The 16,900-nt window shown below is 41.2% G+C and overlaps 1 protein-coding gene across 1 annotated transcript; it reads left to right on the top strand.

Annotated features, from left to right (window-relative positions):
* The first annotated feature begins 9,567 nt into the window (after positions 1 to 9,567).
* LOC124012364 (transmembrane protein 184C-like) lies at positions 9,568 to 16,841 on the top strand. The gene is made up of 11 exons (XM_046325910.1): positions 9,568 to 10,176; positions 10,285 to 10,415; positions 10,570 to 10,606; positions 11,055 to 11,171; positions 11,388 to 11,476; positions 12,955 to 13,029; positions 13,465 to 13,558; positions 13,703 to 13,815; positions 14,517 to 14,616; positions 14,857 to 15,028; positions 15,291 to 16,841. Exons 1-11 carry the CDS (start codon positions 10,057 to 10,059, stop codon positions 15,611 to 15,613), a joined length of 1,371 nt encoding a protein of 456 aa, XP_046181866.1. The 5' UTR covers positions 9,568 to 10,056; the 3' UTR covers positions 15,614 to 16,841.
* The last annotated feature ends 59 nt before the right edge of the window (positions 16,842 to 16,900 follow it).

Below are 16,900 nucleotides of genomic sequence, written 5' to 3' on the forward strand. Positions count from 1 at the left end.
GTGTGTGTGTGTGTGTGTGTGTGTGTGTGTGTGTGTGTGTGTGTGTGTGTGTGTGTGTGTGTGTGTGTGTGTGTGTTTTTGCACTTTTTCCGTTTAACTATTTGTGGCACTATCTACAGCATATCAGACAGTGTCAAAGATAAAGGCTTTTCAGTTTAACCACTCATATCAATACATGGTATTTTACCACTATAATGTTCATTCAGAGGCATCATACCCCTCTATAGGAAATTGTATTATTGTTCGACACATTTGTTTCTCATGTTTCATACAGAAATGCTGCTGCTTATCCTAATAAAAATCATTTAAGTGTATACCGTTTGCCTTGCATTTACTAAGGAGAGATTAACGTTAGATTGATATGCATCACGTAAATACGTCGGCATTTGTAAGCATAAAAACATTAAACATGGCATTACTAAGGAGTTATACATTTTACATTGATATGCATTACATTAAATTACTTTGGAATTCGTATTGCTTTACTGCATTGCTTTACTGAGGAGTTATGAACTTTATACTGTCATAGAAATACTCTTCTCTTTCTGAGAGGATAAGGGGCCTCTTGTTTTTTCTTAATGTCTGTGGGACGAAAACACAAGCTGGTCTGGGAGTGATTTGAAGTGCACTGTGACCTGCTTGCTTGTTGCTTGGCAACACTGCCCTCAGGGTTACCATGTCAACTGAGAGGATGTGAACTGAATTGCTTGGAGAGAGGGAATGTAACCAAGCCAGCCCATATGAGTGACTGTTATCAGAGCTCCCAAATAGAGGGGCTGTTAAACATAACTTGTCTTGTTAACTTAAAGACATCCTCCAGCAATTTCAGAATGTTTACTGTTGAAAAGCTATATCCCAAGTATAAATACAGTAATGTACACAGGTGTAATACATTGAGAAATATTGTGTTTTCTAAACAAAACTGCACATTTCAAGGAGTAGGTCACTCAAGGAGCTGGTCTGATGGGGAGATGTGATGTCATCAGCCTCTTCCCTTTCTTGAGGAGCCATAGAGAACAAAAGAGGATTCCTGGACCACCTACTGAGATGTACCTTTTGTTAAGTATATCAGGGGAAATATTAGGTGAAAAGAAGAATGGAGAACGACTTTAATCGAATCTGCAGGATCTCAACTCTTTGCTTGAGATCAGTGCAATGGCTTTAGTTACAAGGTTGTGTTGGACATTTAAAGTGAACACCATGAAATCTTCTTAGACAACCTAAACATCTTAAGATCTCCGTCATGTCTAGGTTGAGCTTGAAGTGGTGGGCCGACATCCAAGCTAAGATATCTGCCAGGCATGCCGAGATGCTTGTCACCACCTGGGTGTCAGAATGGGGGAAGAAGAAAAGTAGTAAGTGTCATTAGCACAGCAATGATAGGGGAGACCATGTGAGGATATGATGGAGCTAAATGACTTAGTGTATAGATAGAAGGGGAGATGGCCTAGAACCGAGCCTTGGGGGACACCAGTAGTGAGAGTGTGTGGTGCAGACACAGATCCTCTCCAAATCACCTGGTAGGAGCAGCCTGCCAGATAGGATGTAATCCAAGAGTGTGTAGAGCCTGAGAGGCCCAGCAGTGAGAGGGTGGAGAGGAGGATCTGATGGTTCACGGTGCCGAAGGCAGCAGATAGATCTAGGAGGATGAGAACAGAGGAGAGAGAGTCAGCTTTGGCAGTGCAGAGAGCCTCCGTGACACAGAGAAAAGGTTGAGGTCTTGGTTGAGTGACCAGTCTTTGAAGCCTGACTGGATAGGTTCAAGAAGATCATCCGAGAGGAGTTGATGAGGGAAGTGAGGAATGGGAGAAGATCTCCAGAGATGGTCTGGAGAAGGGAGGAGGGGATGGGGTCGAGCGGGCAGGTTGTCGGGTGTTCAGACTTCACTAGTCGCAGGATTTCATCTGGAGAAAGAAGTCAGTGGATACAGAGGAAGAGACGGTAGAGAGGAGGGAGTGAAAGGAGGATAGGTCCTCCAAAAGTTTTCCTACATTTTCCTCAACGGAGCTTGAGGGGAGGGCCAAGTCGGCCGGGAGGAAAGGAGACGGTGCAAGTCATAGGATGCAGAAAAGGGAGGAGAATAGTGTCGAAGAGGCAGAATCAGGAAACAAAGTTTTAAAAATATTTATATTCTTGATTTCAGACCAAAATAAACTGAGCCAAAATCATTTCTGCCTCAAAACTAATAGTAATGTCAGTGTCATAGATGTGTTGAGAGCTAATTTGTTACTTGTTTCAGTGGGTTGGTGATTACAGGTCATTGCAAAACATTGTTTTTGTCTCTTTCCAGTAAGCTTGAAAACACTGAATTCCTCTCACAACTGTGGTTGAAGAATATAAGAATGTCTGGCTTTTATGAAATGGATGACAAAAAAATAACATGAGACTCAAAAGGCACGACCATGAGAGAGAGAGAGAGAGAAGAGAGAGAGAGAGAGAGAGAGAGAGAGAGAGAGAGAGAGAGAGAGAGAGAGAGAGAGAGAGAGAGAGAGAGAGAGAGAGAGAGAGAGAGAGAGAGAGAGAGAGAGGAGAGAGAGAGAGAGCAAGAAAGAAAGTGAGAGTGCAATAGAAAACAAGTGAGAGAGGATGGTTTTAGGTCTGTGGAATTTGGTGGGAAACTTTGTTGTTGTCAGCAGTGAAATGAATAAAGCTCAAAGACAAAAAACAGAGGACCTCAAAAGGGCCAAAAGAGGCTCCTCTATATAGAACATGGTGAACAGAGCCAAGTCCTTAATGTTGAAGGCCAAACACTGTTCACGAATGACAAGGCATTGGAGGGTTAAGTGTGTGTGTGTGTGTGTGTGTGTGTGTGTGTGTGTGTGTGTGTGTGTGTGTGTGTGTGTGTGTGTGTGTGTGTGTGTGTGTGTGTGTGTGTGTGTGTGTGTGTGTGTGTGTGTGTGTGTGTGTGTGTGTGTGTGTGTGTGTGTGTGTGTGTGTGTGGAGGGGCATCAGTGGGTTATTATACAGTGCAGGCTGTTCTCTGCTGAAGAACGGAACGATGTCTGATGGATGTCTCTCTTTCAGCAGAGTTCAAACCCTCTCAGCTGCCACTCAGACTTAAGATGCATACAACACAATAACAGGGAGGACTAGATGGACTACATATACCGAACTATGGTGGGTCGATAATGAGGAAGTCTATGAGTTTTGAAAGGGAGCTGAGAAAATTGTGAAGATATACTTTGGGAAGATGCACTTTGGCTTGAAACTAGGATACATGTTATATAAAGTCTTAATTGAATAGTTTATAAAGGGTTGTACGTTGTTAATTCCTAATTGTATTCCTAATTGCCATTGTATTCGCTACATACTGTGTACACAGAGTAAGGAATTAAGATAAAACGTGACACAACTGTGTTGAAATCCCTATACTAGCTAGATTTCACAACATCAACAACTCAATCACCAACTGAGTTCTAAGTAAACATCAATGGCTACAGACAGACGCAAGAAGAGAATAGCTATTCTGAAACATACCACCATAGACTTTAATAATAGCCTGTGCCCTTTGTCAGGCTTCTCTACGTGTCTCTCAGCATTACACAGATGTACTGACAGACCTGGATTCAAATAGTATTTCAAACAATTCCATTTGGTTTCGTTGTGCCAGGCCAGCTCAATCAAGCCAAGCTAAATTATTTGGAAAATTGCAAATACTATTTGAACCCAGGTTTAGTACTGAGGTAATGGATTGGTGTTGAGTCCAAACAAGCACATCACACTTCAGGGTCAACCCTACCTCATGCCATAAGAGTTAGATCAGACATCGACTTAGCTCTGCATTTCCTCTCAAGAAGCCCACCTCAATCACAGAATAATACCAATAACACATTTCTAATACCCCGTGGAGTTCTGCCATGCAGAGTAACCTGGAACCAGTAGAAACTGTATCAAACTGGATTGATGATTGGATAATGATATGGTCTGGGAGATATTATTGGTTCATCATGTTAGAGGCCTACTCTTCCAGCCAATCAGATTGTCACGCATAGGTATACTCTTTCAGCCAATCAGATTGCAAGGCTATATTGTAAGGCTATTACTACTCTCTCCTCCTCTATCTCAGGAGGTGTATGGGTGACCTCATCTTTCTGTCATGTTTTGTCATTGATTATCATGTCTTGTCCCTGTGCTTCCCCTTCTATTCGTTTCCCTCTGCTGGTCTTATTAGGTTCTTTCCCTCTTTCTATCCCTCTCTCTCCCCCTCCCTCTCTCACTCTCTCGCTCTCTCTTCTCTCTATCGTTCCGTTCCTGCTCCCAGCTGTTCCTATTCCCCTAATCAATCATTTAGTCTTCCCACACCTGTTCCCGATCCTTTTCCCTGATTAGAGTCCCTATTTCTCTCCTTGTTTTCCGTTCCTGCCCTGTCGGATCCTTGTCTATAATTCACCGTGCTGTGTCTATGTATTGCCCTGTCGTGTCGTGTTTCCCTCAGATGCTGCGTGGTGAGCAGGTGTCTGAGTCTGCTACGTTCAAGTGCCTTCCCGAGGCAACCTGCAGTTCTTGATCAAGTCTCCAGTCTGTTCTCGTCATTACGAGTAGTATTATGCCTTTTGTTTTGTAAAGTAACTTTACTGGATTAAAAACTCTGTTTTCGCCAAGTCGCTTTTGGGTCCTCATTCACCTGCATAACACTTTCATGCAAGTAATCTCAGAAACACACAGCATCCAGAAATATCAGTCTACAGTTACCGGATCCAGACAATTGACAGAAAACAGGATGAATGATGACGCATTTTCGTGATTAGAAATATGAATGTCTGTTTCTTATAATGATATAACTTTGCTTTGGTTTCATATAGGCCAATACATACTGTATGTATAAAATGTTCTGAATGCATATCATTCTAATCTGGAACACTTTGTAGGTCAGGCTGAAAATCTATTCTATTCCAATCTGTTAGTTATTGTTCAGGAGAAGAAACAGCACAGCTGAAGTAAGTTCCCTGGATGAATTTGAACACTTCCTAACACACAGACCGTAGGCAGATGTATTAAGATAAATAAATAATCTCTGAATAATTGTAGACTTGTGTATTCCCCTGATGAGTGCAGTGCACTTTGGCTGATACTGTATCACTTGGTGCCAGTCAACAATCAGACAGTATGGCTCCACCTCTGCATACATTGATTTTCATACATTAACTTCGCAGGGCCCATATTCATAAAGCATCTCGGAGTAAGACTGCTGATCTAGTATCAGTGTTCATTTTCAGATAATAATGAATAGGATTAGATGGACAAAGGAGACCTGGTCCTAGATCAGCTCTCCTACTCAGATGTTTTGTAACTAAGTAACAAGACCTGTTCAATTCATTCCAAAATATACAGTGGCAAGATAAAGTATGTGAACCCTTTTGAATGATCTGGATTTCTGCATAAATTGGTCATTTTTTAAAAATCTGATCTTCATCTAATTCACAACAACAGACAAACACTGTCTGCTTAAACTAATAAGAAAAATACAATAATTTCTGTGTTGTCTATATTGAATGCATCATTTACACATTCACAGTGTAGGTTGGAAAACGTGTGTGAACCTCTAGGCTAATGACTTTTCCAAAAGGCAATTGGAGTCAGGAGTCAGCTAACCTGGAGTACAATCATTGAGACGAGATAGGAGATATTGGTTAGAGCTGCCCTGCCCTATAAAAACACTCACAGAATTTGAGTTTGCTATTCACAAGAAGCATTGCCTGATGTGAACCATGCCTCAAACAAAAGAGATCTCAGAAGACCCAAGATTAAGACTTGTTGACTTGCATAAACCGGAAAGGGTTACAAAAGTATCTCTAAAAGTCTTGATGTTCATCAGTCCACAGTAAGACAAATTGTCTATAAATGGGGAAAGTTCAGCACTGTTGCTACTCTCCCTAGGAGTTGTCATCCTGCAAAGATGACTGACTGCTGCAAAGATGGCAGCGCAGAATGCTCAATGAGGTTAAAAATCATCTTAGAGTGTCAGCTAAAGACTTAAAGAAATCTCTGGAACATGCTAACATCTCTGTTGACAAGTCTACGATACGTAAAACACTAAACAAGAATGGTGTTCATTGGAAGACACCAGGAAAAAGCCAATGCTGTCCCAAAAAACACTTTGCTGAACGTCTGAAGTTAGCAAAAGAGCATCTGGATGTTCCACAGCGCTACTGGCAAAATATTCTGTGAACAGATGAAACTACAGTTGAGTTGTTTGGAAGGAACACAAAACACTATGTGTGGAGAAAAAACGTCACAGCACAACAACATCAAAACCTTCTCCCCAACTGTAAAGTAAGGTGTAGGGAGAGTCATGGTTTGGGACTGCTTTGCTGCCTCAGTGCCTGGACAGGTTGCTATCATCAACAGAAAAATGAATTCCCAAGTTTATCAAGACATTTTGCAGGAGAATGTAAGGCTATCTGTCCACCAATTGTACCTCAACAAAAGTTGGGCGATGCAACAGGACAACGACCCAAAACTCAGAAGTAAATCAACAACAGAATGGCTTCAACAGAAGAAAATATGCCTTCTGGAGTGGCTCAGTCAGAGTCCTGACCTCAACCCGATTGATATACTGTGGCATGACCTCAAAAGAGCGGTTCACACCAGACATCCCAAGAATATTTCTGATCTGAAACAGCTTTGTAAAGAGGAATGGTCCAAAATTCCTCCTGACCATTGTGCAGATCTGATCCTCAACTACAGAAAACTTTGGTTGAGGTTATTACTGCCAAACGAGGTTATTAAATCTAAGGGTTCACATACTTTTCCCGCCCTGCACTGTGAATGTTTATACGGTGTGTTCAATAAAGACATGAAAACGTATAATTGTTTGTGTGTTATTAATTTAAGCAGACTGTGATTGTCTATTGTTGTGACTTAGATGAAGATCAGATCAAATTTATGCAGAAATCCAGGTAATCCCAAAGGGTTCACATACTTTTTCATGCCACTGTATATATTTTGTACCCCCTTTGCAATCTTGTCCCCAATGGGCTCGAGAAGTGAAGGTCAAGTCATGCATCCCCTGAAACATGACCCACCGAACCTCTCTTATTAACACTTAACCTGGAAGCCAGCCGCACCAATGTGTCAGAGGAAACACTGTTCAACTGACAACCGAGGTCAGCCTGCAAGCACCCAGCCCGCCACAAGGAGTCGCTAGAGCGCGATGAGCCAACTAAAGCCCCCCTGGCCAAACTATCCCCTAACCCAGATGACGCTGGGTCAATTGTGCATCACCCTATGGGACTCCCGATCACGGCCGGTTGTGATTCAGCCTGAGATCGAACCAGCATCTGTAGTGATGACTCTAGCACTGCGATGCAGTGCATTAAACCCCTGAGCCACTCGGGAGGCCCTTAAATACAGTGCCGAGACAGCCAGGGGTCGAACCTAGAATCTTATAATCTGTCGTCAGACACATTTTCCAATGTGCCACTGTCCCCGATCATTCACATTTCTTAACAAATCCTCCTACAGTCCTATGTGCCATCCAAATAACCTTATTGTGCACTGTAAAATGATGCTTCAGTGGGATCTTATCGACGTCACATTGTCTATGCTCAAATATGTTTTCAGTTTGATCAAACACAGCACATGTTTATCCTACCCGGCCCTAACATGGCTGTGTTCCTAATGGCATTTTGCATAGCAATCCCTCCAAGCTATAACCCACCAAGGCGCCAGCTCGCTCGCATGACTGTGGTGGCAAAGACCATTTCTAATTTATAAAAGCCAAAAGGATATATTCAAAATTCATGAACAATCTGTCTGGTAACAACCAGTGATTTCTGTGACTGTGGGGCAGTAAGTAGCTAGTGAAACGATGGGGACGGATGGTGCAACACAAAGGAAAGTTCTGCCTCCACTCATTAAACAGGGAAACACACTCTGAATGAAAGAGAGGAGAGAGAGATTCATTGTCAGACTTCTCCCTAGGCTCTTTTTATAACTTTCTTCATACTCAATGCTGTTTGAGTATAAAATCCTTTAGAAAAATGTCAGAACAGCTATGGTGAAACAAATTGTTGGCAACAAGAGGCCTAAAACTCCTTGAAATCTTGTAATTCATTCCCAGAACTAAACAAACAATGAGTGAACAATGAGGGAGAATGATTACTATTTTGTTTTACAAGCCTAGTCAATTCAACCCACCATCTGCCCTCATCATGGAAACGTTTGTGCCGACAACCTTCTCTGCGTAAAACATTATTTCACTCCTCGTCACCGTTGCGAGAGTAATTGAAGCAGACCGCAGAGGGGTTATAAAACTAGTCTGTTTCACATTCTCCAGGATTCTTGGTTTCGTGACTGAGAGAGGTTGTTTGTTAAAAGAGCAGGTCTCCAATGATACATGGCAGATCAGGCCAACACATTAAAACAGTTCCTAGTTCACGGGCACTGGCTTCAAGTAATGAAATAAGCATAGTGACCTTCACTTCAACCCCACTGCATTTTGAGGTATAAGAAGATTGTCACTCCAATAAATATATGTAAATTGAGAAGTTTCCCTGATATCTGCACTCTGTGGTAAGAAATGCAGTCCTTGTCTTCACTGCTGTAAATGCACATACATTCGTTAAAAAAAAAACAAGCACATTCCTTAAACAATTTGTTAACAAGTATCTCTAATAAACATAAGCTGAAATCCCACATCCTTGACATTCTCTGCTTCCCTGCACCGAGCTAGACCCAGATCACATTCTCTGTTGTGGTTCAATCTATTCAATGCGGAGCCTAATGTTCAACTAAACAAGTTTCAACTGGAATAAATCAATTGAAAACCTTCAATTGGACAAAGAAAAGAGAGCCTAATTGACTATTTACTTATTTACTCAGATAACAGATCTGTATTGAAATAGTTATCCTAGGACTATACACAGATGGTCGTTGTGTTTTTCAAATGATGGCCTTGTGATAACTTGTCGTAGAGATTTTTTTTTTAAAGAAACTTCAGCCAAATACATTCCTGTTGTCATTCATCTTCATTGTGTTATCTTTCTTTGGACAAATGGTTTCACCTGACTAAATATTTAGTGCTGACTTGCACCTTTCTGAAAGCTTTTGTAGGAATTAGTGGAGCTTTTGGACTTAATCCTCTCACACCATTTCTCACTTCTTAAGAATCTTAATTAGAACCATTTATTCACAGGCCACATGTTTTACAGCAAGGAAAGAGAGAAATAAATATATATAAATAAGAGATAGAGAGAGGAGCCAACTCCAGTATGAAAAAATGAGAGAAGTTAAGCTAGCTCAATGTGGAGCATGATGAAGAAAATTAGTTTCCACAGCGGACATCACATTTATACTTTGTCGTTATTTTACACTGTTGAGTTATTCTTAACAACTTTTGGTCATTTAAATGAACCATCCTTTTCCACTCTGAAATACTGAGAATGACTGATTTGCATTGCCATCTAGTGGAGCATACATGAGTACTCAGATTGCAGATCAACCGAACTATACCTGTGCCCAAGTCATCCATTGTGATGGATTAGAAAGGTGAGCAATGGAAAGTATATAGACCTTTTCCATATCCAATCAGATTGAAGCATGGGCGGCATTTGTCAAGAACGTCAACAAGAAGTAACCATCAGTTACGTTGTAAAACTTATTTTTGATGTTTAGGAAGTTTTAGAAATGAATATATCGTTATTAATACAATAACTGCGTTGTTTTTGACCAGTTGGGTTTAATTAGATCATTTCTTTGTTTTTAATTTTATCAAGAGCTTTCGTTTGGAATGGATGCAGCGTGGATTCATTGTTTGTTTATAGTGAATCATGAGATCAGCTGACTAACGTTAGCTAGCTAGCTACCAATTTCTGGTTTAGCAAAGCATCCAACGTTACAATGTGTTTGGAAATTGTCGTCCAGTATTCATGCTTCCCAAATGACATTTGAAACGAACTCTTATTCCAAGCTATAGCTGGCAGCGGTAATAGCTAGTTGTTAGCTAGCTAACTTGCTAGTTAGCATTAGCTTTGTTTTCTGCAATCTCACCTATTGACCCAGTGAGTGTAGGACACTGGACAAGTTGCTGTGGCTAACTAGCTTACCATTACAAATATGCCTTGTACTTGTGGCAACTGGAGGAGATGGATTCGGCCTCTGGTCGTTCTTCTATACTTTCTGGTTGTGCTTGTCGTTTTACTACCCCTGTGCATCTGGGAACTACAGAAATCAGAGGTCAGTTGGTATCATTGCAGCCCAATCATATCGTTACTTGACACTGAAAAGCCTAGTCCGTGCTTTGTTGTTTGGATGTTGATTATATACGTAATTTATACCTTTTAGGTTGGTACCCATAACAAAGCATGGTTCATAGCTGGGATATTCGTGTTCATGACCATACCCATATCACTATGGGGGATCCTGCAGCATCTTGTAAACTATACTCAACCAGAGCTACAGAAGCCAATTATCAGGTAAGTGAAAGACTACTCTGTCACGGCTGTAGGATAGTATTACTTCATTACCGTCATGGGTTTTTGTCTTTATCTTGAATGATGTACAATATAACCTAACTGATTGTGAATGATCTCGTCTCCTTTTTATTTATTTTTTATATTTTTTTTACAGAATATTATGGATGGTCCCCATTTACAGTTTGGACAGTGTAAGTAATGCCTTTAAGTCTTGATCATGTAGCTAGATGTTCTTAAGTCAACATTGGTTTATTGTTAAGTTACAAATATTTGACACAATAAGTTAACAGAAGTCACTGTAGCATTGACAGTAGTAAAACTGAAAGCGCTTGACATGAGCATGGCACTTCAATTCGTTTTGTTATGCTAATTAGCATCTGCTATGCTCAGCATTCCCCCCTATCATACAATGTCCATTATCCTACTTCCCAAAGAATGAGAACAGAGCTCCTTTAGAAAAACAAAGCAAGAGAAACAAAAAATTGCTGTAAACTGACTTTTCAGAGTAAATGTTTTCAATAGTTTCAAGTGTTCACTATTATCATGCAACATATCATTGAGATAATGTAATGGCCCATCTATGATCCCATTCCTCTCCTTGTCTTCCTCTCCCACCCTCTCCCTTTCTCTCTCACACAGTGGATTGCGTTGAAGTACCCCAGCATTGCCATCTACGTGGACACATGCAGGGAGTGCTACGAGGCATACGTCATCTACAACTTCATGATCTTCTTGCTCAACTACCTGGGAAACCAGGTACACATTCTTGTCATGACCTGACTGAGAATGATCCCAGACCTGTTTGTTCTAACATTCCAATCATGGCCACTCTTTGTCCTATGCCAAACATAAGTCTAGCACAAACACATCTGGATCCCAGGCTAGACTGAGTAGCCTACATTTATTTCAATATCCTCACACTGTAATTCTTCTCTTTATTTTTCTTTCACTCTCTCAACCATGGGTAACCAGTATCCCAGCCTGGTACTGATGCTGGAGGTGCAGGAGCAGCAGAAACACCTTCCTCCCCTCTGCTGCTGCCCGGCATGGCCCATGGGAGAGTGAGTTTGTTGCTTTTATAGTTTATGTAGTTCTTTAAGTGTATGTGTGCTATAATGAACAGGCCCCTGTACCAGATCTGTTAGTGCTGTGCATTTGGCATGAGCACAAATAGGGGTTGGCTTTACTCGTAGAGATAGAGGACGCAACATTGTATCTGTCCCATTAGGGTGTCTGGGAGCATGGGCAGGGCATTGATGCTATCTCCATTTTGAAGTAGTGAATTTTCTTCTACTGCTTTTATCTGTTGGTATACAAAATGAAATGGTCATACTGCCACCTAGAATGTGTTGTTTGAACAGATATAAAGCCAAGGTTGGCAAACTTACTGCCACCTGATGTTATGGATGGTCCCCATTTACAGTTTGGAACAGTGTAAGTAATGCCTTCAAGTCTTGATCATGTAGCTAGATGTTCTTAAAAGTCAACATTGGTTTATTGTTAAGTTACAAATATTTGACACAATAAGTTAACAGAAGTCACTGTAGCATTGACAGTAGTAAAACTGAAAGCGCTTGACATGAGCGTGGCACTTCAATTCGTTTTGTTATGCTAATTAGCATCTGCTATGCTCAGCATTCCCCCCTATCATACAATTTCCATTATCCTGGAACGTTCATTTATAATTCATTGGCTGATGCCTCCTTATGACCTGGATGGATTTATGTGATCCTTCCTTAAACCATAGGTAGTCCCACCCAATTGACTATTTCAAAATGGTCAAAGTCCTTAATGGCGCTGTCCATGCTAAAACTGGCTTTTGGCCATTAGAGTCCTCTATCAATATATATGGCATTACTGCGGAATCAGCCAGGCTAATAAGGAGCTATAATATTATCTATACCATGTGTTATAAGTTCACATTTTAAGATGAAGGTTTATGTTTTTGTGCAGCAATAAACTACAACTTCTTTGTTTTATGTGTTGTGAATGGATATTTTAGGATTAATAACATGTTTTTATACCACATTGATGTGTTTTAAGTATACATTTTATATTTCAGGCTCATAATCAAAACAGGAAGTTGGGTGTTAGTGTCTCCAGTCTGTGTGGCCTCCATTTTGAGTCTCTTTTTAGAAGGTTCACCTTCAAGGTGTTTGTTTGGCTGCTTGAAGTCTCTCCAGGTCTCCATTGCTACTCGCCAGCTTCAAACGAGCCCCAGTCAGGCAACAACAGGAATATGTAGCATGTCTGCCTGTAGTTGATTTAAGAACAGAACCAGAAGTGTTTGCAAGTGGAACAACGTGTTCATCTGGGCTCATCTGTTTTGTTTACTCTGCGTTTTAACTAATGCTGTGCATCTGCAATTTTAGCCACAGGTATTGCAACATCTTTCTTCATAGGATGTTATTGATTTTAAGAAATTCATGAAAAACAAAGCTGGTGATTAGTAAGATGTTAGTGCTATTTTATAGTTGGAAAAAGCTAACATTTTGTGTGAATGTCTTTCCTTAATGTGTACCGTGGTTTCCTATTGCAGGGTATTGCTATTGAGATGCAAGCTGGGAGTGTTGCAGTACACGGTTGTCAGACCAGTCACAACAGTTATTGCCTTGTAAGTGTTTTGCACAGGATCTGTTTTCCATTCAGGATGGACTTATGTTATATGCCTAAGTGTTGAATGTACATGTGCCCAGAGAGACAGCAACCTTACCTTGGTCCAGGGCCAGCTCTGTCTCTCTTGACTTCTGGGTCGGCCAGTCCAAGCAGATGATCATTTGTTCAGATGGTGACGAAACATAAATATGTACAAAAAGGAAAAATATCAAAGGCATGCCCAAACCTAAAGATTTTAAAAGAAAAAAGTATCATGGCCACCAAACCAACCAGCAGCCTTACGGCTCTCCAAGCTGCCACCTCTTGGGGGACTGGAAGTGGTTTGTTTGTAGTGTGTGGTCTAAACTACCTAACCTATTCCCAAACACTCACCACATATAAATGTACTTTTTGTATCAAGTCATATCACATGTCTCCATTCACTATCCTGTAGGATATGTCAGCTCTGCGGTGTGTATGATGAAGGTAACTTCAGCTCAACCAATGCATGGACGTACCTGGTGATATTCAACAATATGTCGCAGCTGGTAGGTTCTGTATTTTTCACACTTGTCTCCACATTGCTGTAAACTTCCTGTCACCATACCACCACCACCACAAAGATAACATTAAATATTTAGCATTCAGTAAGTGATCTCTTTCTCTATTATTCTCTCTCTTCTCTCTCCCAGTTTGCCATGTACTGTTTGGTCCTGTTCTACAAGGCCCTAAGAGAGGAACTGGCCCCCATCAGACCAGTGGGGAAGTTCCTGTGTGTCAAAATGGTGGTGTTTGTCTCCTTCTGGTGAGTGCTTTTTTGGGGGGCTGCCATTTTGGATCAGCTGCATCTACCTCTTAGCCTGGTTCCAGATCTGTTTGTGCTGTCTTTCCAAGCCATTGACATAGCACAAACAGATCTGGGACCAGGTTATCAACCTCCATGGTTAATAACATCTTTGTATACCAGTCAATGTGTCTGCCATTCATGGCTCTAGCATTGTTACCCATTAAAGTAACATAGTTTTGGCTGCCCATTTGTATTTCTTATACAACTTTTTTTCAGAATTGCATGTGTAGGACTTGTTAACAAAGTATGTTTTATTATTATTTTATGTACTCTGCGCCATCGTCTTGGAACGCCTTACAAAATACTTTTAAACTGGAAGAACTTGTCCCGATTGGTGTTTTTAAATCACTGATGAATGATCTTGAGACTGATTCCCTGACCTGTCAATGTTTTTAATGTGCTGTGTTTGATTTTGTTATACTCTTGTGAATTCTATGGTTTTTACTAGATTACTTGAAGTTTATGTTTGTCTGTCATTTTTGTAATGACTTGGTGCTGCCTATCTTGGCCAGGACGCTCAATGAGCCCTTCCTGGTTAAATAAAACATGTTTTAAAGCTGTGTGGATTATAGCCAGTATTTGGGTTCATGCGTTCTCTGTGTTGGCTGCAGTGTAGAGGATTGATTATTTCCACTCCTTATGTCTGGAATCTATCTTAGGCAAGCTGCTTTCATTGCTCTCCTGGTCAAGGTTGGAGTGATCTCAGAGAGACACACGTGGGACTGGGACAGTGTGGAGGCTGTAGCTACAGGCCTACAGGTAATGCAAGACAATACCAACACTGTATAACGCCATAGTAACACGTTTACTACAATGCTACATAATGACTTGTTTGGTATAAGGTAATATCTGTTGAGGCTTGTGGTCTCAAGCCCCTAGAAAACGAGATGATTCATCTCAAGGACTTCTATCCTGTGCAAGACTTCTAAATAACTTGACTAGATATGAGAATAGACTTGCTTTGCTATACAGTCAAGCTTTCATCCATACTTCATCCAGGACTTCATCATCTGTGTGGAGATGTTCCTGGCGGCCATCGCCCACCACTTCAGCTTCACCTATAAGCCCTACATCCAGGAGGCTGAGGAGGGATCCTGCTTCGACTCCTTCCTGGCCATGTGGGACATCTCTGACGTCAGGGCTGACATCTCTGAGCAAGTCCGCAACGTGGGTTAGTTCTCATCCCATTTGTCTTGACTCAATAGCGGTCCTGCATGGATGGAATCAAAGGAGCCGCTGTTAAGAACTTTGTTTGACAAGGTTTCCTCTCAGAACCAAGCGCAACGGCTAGCTACTCCATTTATGTTCATAGAATGTCATGAGAGAATAGAAAATGGCTACCCTCAATCTTCAAGACTTTGATAGATATCCTTATTATGGGAGTATATTGCCATTCTCATATCTTCAAACACATTCTTTCTTTCCTGATACAGGGAGAACCGTTTTGGGCCGACCTAGGAAGACCTACTTCGGTGAGGCGGAGGACGACAGCGAGCGCTCAGGCTTGCTTTCCCCAGGCTCCATGGACGCCATCGGTCCCACGGAGGCCTTGTCCAACCCGGTGTCCCCCAAGGGTCGGTACCAAGGCCTGGGCAAAACCCAAACGCCCCACTCCCTGTCAGCCCCCGCCGGGCTCAGCAATGCTCAGTGGGATGGAGAGGAGAGGGAAGACAATGGTATACAAGCTCCAGAGCCCAGAAACACCACCAACGAGCCAACAGGCTCGGTTACAGACGACCTTGTCGTTATCACCTAGCTTAGCGTCATCGCTAAAATCCTCCAATGGGAACTCTGAATGTACGTTATACCAAACAGTTGGGCAGGAACCAAGTATGGCCTCGGCTACGTTTCCCCTACAGACGATATTTGGCTAACCCGCACACAAGTGATGGAAAAAGCACGTGTTAATTAAGCAATATTGTAGCGAGTCATTCGTCCACCACGGCAGATGCAGATGGACCTCTGTCAATGACAGCTCAAAGAATGTTCTTAAGCTTTCGTAAGGGTCTCATGACACTTAAGATATTTTTTCTTGTATCTGTATTGTACTACTGAGTCATAATGGTAAAGTACGGTACCTCAATACCTTATTTTAGTATGACCCCTCTTCATTGTAATGGGTCTGGACTTCAAGTTCAAAAGCCGGTGAGAGATTTGACCAGTATACTTGTTCTATAATAGCGCCTGGGTGATATCACTACAAACTCGTTAATCATTTACCAAGGGTTTTAGTTGTTACGAAAACGTTCAAAGTATATATGTAGCTTTTAAACTGAAACCTATACAAAATACTGGTTTGCACCAATGATTGGTTTATAGACAGTACCACTCATTCTAGGGTTTTTCTTTATTTTTTTACTATTTTCTACATTGTAGATTAATAGTGAAGACATGTAGTAACCTCAAAGTAGCCACCCTTTGCCTTGATAGCCTTGCACATTTTTGGCATAAAGAAAAACCCTTGAAAGAGTAGGTGTCCATAGTTTTGACTGGTACTGAACATCATTGGGTTGTGCATGCTTGAATATGGTCTTCGAACCTATTGTACAGATTCTGAAGCATGAAGCTGTGTCTCACTTTGGCATTAACGCTAACAGCCTCGATCGTCTTGTCAGATGCCTTGTTCTATGTATCCACACTATATCCACTATCAAGTAATTCACATTTCACGTCTACCTCATTTGTAAATAAACTGATGTTACATGGTTATAGATTTCCTACCATTTTAATTTCTGTTAAGCTTTTCAGGGATATTAGTTGTGATTTACCGTACTGAAAGGGATTGATGTCTTTTACTAGATTCATTGTCATCCATTAGTGGAATGTGTCAAGTGTGTGCAGCTATTGCCTTACCTAATGTTTGTCACATAGCATTAACCTTCAGAGGAAAGTACTACAAACGTATCAGCACCTTTGTCTTTGAGAGTTCAACTCAAGGTTCCAAACATTCACCCTCCAATAAATGAAATTAAATGTGGCTGTCAGTTTTTGCTAGTGTCAAGACAATGTTTTTGATCATTATGATTCTTTGAGATAATGCAAG

This window comes from Oncorhynchus gorbuscha, linkage group LG24 (assembly GCF_021184085.1).
Source record: "Oncorhynchus gorbuscha isolate QuinsamMale2020 ecotype Even-year linkage group LG24, OgorEven_v1.0, whole genome shotgun sequence".
NCBI lineage: Eukaryota > Metazoa > Chordata > Actinopteri > Salmoniformes > Salmonidae > Oncorhynchus > Oncorhynchus gorbuscha.